This window comes from Cucurbita pepo, chromosome LG03 (assembly GCF_002806865.2).
Source record: "Cucurbita pepo subsp. pepo cultivar mu-cu-16 chromosome LG03, ASM280686v2, whole genome shotgun sequence".
NCBI lineage: Eukaryota > Viridiplantae > Streptophyta > Magnoliopsida > Cucurbitales > Cucurbitaceae > Cucurbita > Cucurbita pepo.
The window spans coordinates 3,918,657-3,922,367 of NC_036640.1; the positions used below are offsets into that span (position 1 = coordinate 3,918,657).

General features: G+C 33.6%; 1 protein-coding gene across 1 annotated transcript; it reads left to right on the forward strand.

Moving 5' to 3' along the window:
• The first annotated feature begins 244 nt into the window (after positions 1–244).
• LOC111790426 (short-chain dehydrogenase reductase 2a-like) lies at positions 245–3,357 on the forward strand. The gene is made up of 3 exons (XM_023671313.1): positions 245–512; positions 606–680; positions 2,399–3,357. Exons 1-3 carry the CDS (start codon positions 493–495, stop codon positions 3,192–3,194), a joined length of 891 nt encoding a protein of 296 aa, XP_023527081.1. The 5' UTR covers positions 245–492; the 3' UTR covers positions 3,195–3,357.
• The last annotated feature ends 354 nt before the right edge of the window (positions 3,358–3,711 follow it).

Here is a 3,711-nt window from a genome sequence, read left to right on the forward strand (position 1 = left end):
GAGAAGTTTCCACATAAGTGTTTCGTTCTCTTAGCCAACTAAAGTGAGACAACACAACTTAACTTAGAAAGTTTATAACTTATTATAAATTTTTTAATTTTTTAAATCTTTTAGACTATTTTTGACACGGACTTAAAAAAATTATGAAATTAAGCATATAATTTAACGAAATATATTATTTAAAAATAATAATAAATATTTAAGTAGTAACTGTTCATTAAATAGGACAGGTCAGATGCTCGTCTACAACCCCATGTTCCCTTCACTTCAACATCAATCCGCCTCTCTTTTTTTCTCTCTCTCTTTCTGATCTGTGATTGCATGAAAATGCGTGTCGATTACAACTGCAGCAGAAATGTTCCTTTTCTTCTCCCATAAATTCTCCAATTTTTCTCTCTAATTTCTCCGATCACTTTCGCTTTAACTTTTACTCCACAATACCAGATCCAACCTCCGCCGTCGCGATTTTCCGGCCGTCCGGTCGCCGTCGCCATGCTCCGATCCTTCGCCAGGTTAGTTCTAGTTTCTATTAGGCGATTCCTTTGTTTTCTCTTACTGTGTTGAAAGCGATCGCCGCCGTTGATCTTCGACGCCGCGTTTTGTAGAGAGATTGAGATTATCGGCAATGATCTTCTCAGAGGCGGTTTTAGGGCATTTTCTTCAGTTTCCAGTCGCAGAAGGTAATAAATAATTCGATTAATTTTCACCGATTTTATTTTTTTATTTTTTATTTTTAATCTTTTCCGTTTGGCTTTGCTGAATTCTGTTAAGAACATGAATAATTCGTGGAGGTTGTTCATCTCTTTTGCATTTTCGGTTTGGATTAATTTGATTTTCTTTGTTTTTTAAAATAATTCGAAAAGAAGATTCTGATGGATTTACTTTACTTTCGTGACTCCTTGGGATTCGCTTCATCGTTTTTAATAATTTTTTTTATTAAAATATCATTTTAAATGTATGTATTCATATTTTCATTAAAAACAAATAAATTATGTGATTTTTTTTTCAAAATTTATGAAGAGGACGCTGGTAAGGAGAATTTTATAGATCCTTTTTAAAATTAATTAAAAGTATTAAAACTAAATTAAACTTTTCAAATATATAAATTAAAATGGTATTAAATTATTTTATAGATCTTCGTTTTTTAAATTATTATTTTTAATTTCTCTACTTTTTAAGTTGAAGTTTGAGATAAGTTTCAATTATGTTAGTTGATTTGTTTAAAAAATAAATTTCGAATTTTAAAATTATTTAATATATATATATATAAATTATAAAATTTGATAATAAAAAATAATTCATAGACATTAGATCACAGGATTGATATTATTATTTACTTTTGTTTAGTAAAATAAGATTGTTTTATAGTTATAATAATTTACCTTATGATTTTTTAAATATTAATTATTACATATATTTATGTGAATGATATTATAGGTCATGCTTAACTGTTGCGATCACATGATTAAAAAAAAAAAAAAAAAAAACTTAAAAGAAACTTTTAAAATCTAAATATATAATTGAAAATATTTTGTATAATTTAATTTTTTTATATTAAATATTACTATTACTATAAATATTGAAATTACAACAAGGGAATAATGCATCCAAACACATTTTTTAAAAATTATTGTTCTTAGAAGAATAAACTTTAATAAATAATATCCATATAGTCTTTGACCTATAACTTTTAATGATTTGACTCATTTTTTTCCCGACAATAGATTAAAAAAACATTGAGAAAATATGTCATAAACTTTATGCCTTATTTGGTGTAACATTTTTAACTCGTCTTTCTTCTGTTGTCTACGCAACTATAGTCGACATGCACATGTTAGGTAGTTGTCCAATTAAAAAAATATATTTTAAAGTAAATGAGAAAAATTTAATTAATCACGAAAGTTTAAGATTTAAATTGATGCGTAAATTTTATGATTTGGAGTTTTAGGAGTTTAGTTGAATCATTGCAAAGCTCATTTACTCTTAAATTGTTAAAATTTATCGTGCTTAAATAGTTTTGTTTTGCGACGACAATTATTTATAAATAATTGAGACGATAATTTTGTAGGAATGTTTTGATTAATACGAATAAAAATAAATATGAAATATGAAAATTTAAGGAATTTGCCCTCACCCCCCTTCGCTTTCTGCAGCTGTCATTTCTGTCACAATTCCTTTTCGGCAAAATGTAATAATATTTAATTATAGGCCCGAAAATGACAGCATGAAAATGAGTCCTGCTCCTAATTTCTTTACCACATTTTTTTATTATTATTAATAATTCATATTAAAAGTGAGTTTAAATTTAGTCCTGAATATATTTGGAATTAATGAAAATTAAAAAAAAAAAATCGTTATTAATGGGCCTTAATTATTCCCTTTTTGTTTTTCGAATCAGGCTGGACGGCAAGGTGGCTTTGATCACTGGGGCAGCAAATGGGCTGGGCCGGGCCACAGCCCAAGAGTTCGTCGATCATGGGGCCCATGTAATCATCGCCGACATCGACACCACACTGGGCTCACAAGTAGCCGAGCAACTGGGCCCCACCGCCAAATTCGTACAATGCGACGTGGCAGTGGAGTCGGAAGTTGCCGCCGCTGTGAATTTCGCGGTGGTCCACCACGGGAAGCTGGATATTATGTACAACAATGCTGGAATCACCGGACCGGCGTTGCCGCCGAGTATAGCAGAGCTGGACCTGGCGGAGTTCGATCGAGTAATGAGAGTCAACGTACGTGGTGTCGTGGCTGGTATAAAGCACGCGGCTCGAGTCATGGTCCCAACTGGGTCCGGGTCCATCCTGTGTACCTCGAGTATAAGTGGGCTCATGGGTGGGTTGGGCCCACATCCCTATTCTATATCTAAACACGCCATTCCGGGGATAGTGAGGGCGGTGGCGACGGAGCTCTGCCGGAGTGGAGTGAGGGTGAACTGCATATCGCCGGCGCCGGTGGCGACGGCGATGGCGGTGAGTGGGATAGGGGAAGTATACAAAGGGGTTAGTAGGGAAGAGATAATTGGAATTATCAATGGGCTTGGGGTTCTCAAGGGCGCAAAATGCGAGGAGGGTGACGTGGCGAAAGCGGCTCTGTATTTGGCGTCTGATGATGCCAAATACATCACCGGTCATAACCTTGTCGTCGACGGCGGTTTTACTTGTTTCAAAAACCTCGAGTTCCCTTCCCTCCACTAGTCTGCTGCCACGTGTGTAGATAGGAAAAGACAAATTTAGCCCCCCCTTGTGTTTGTTTTTTAGTTCTCCAAGCCTAAAATGTTTTAAATTCCGCTTTTGTATTTTGAATTGTTATTTGTTCATAATTTATTGTTCAAATAATGAGCGAATTTGGCAACATTGATTTTATTAGTTATATAATTTTAATTTTAAGTGAGTTAATCCAATAAATTAACCCTATTCGGACTTGAACTCGATCTAACATCGATTCATTTAGTCAAGCTCAAGGATAACACACGTGTAGGGGAGAAGATGTATACTAGTGTATACAGATGTCGAATCTGAATCTTAGACATGAAACAAATGGTATCCGAGCGGTACCTCTCTCAGTAAGATGCGGCTTAAAGACAGATCAAGACAAAATGTGGTGGGNTTTTTTTTTTTTTTTTTTTTTTTTTTTTTTTTTTTTGTATTATATTATCTCTTAATTATAATTNGATGATGAAAGTCCCACCTCGGCTAATTTAGGAAATGATCA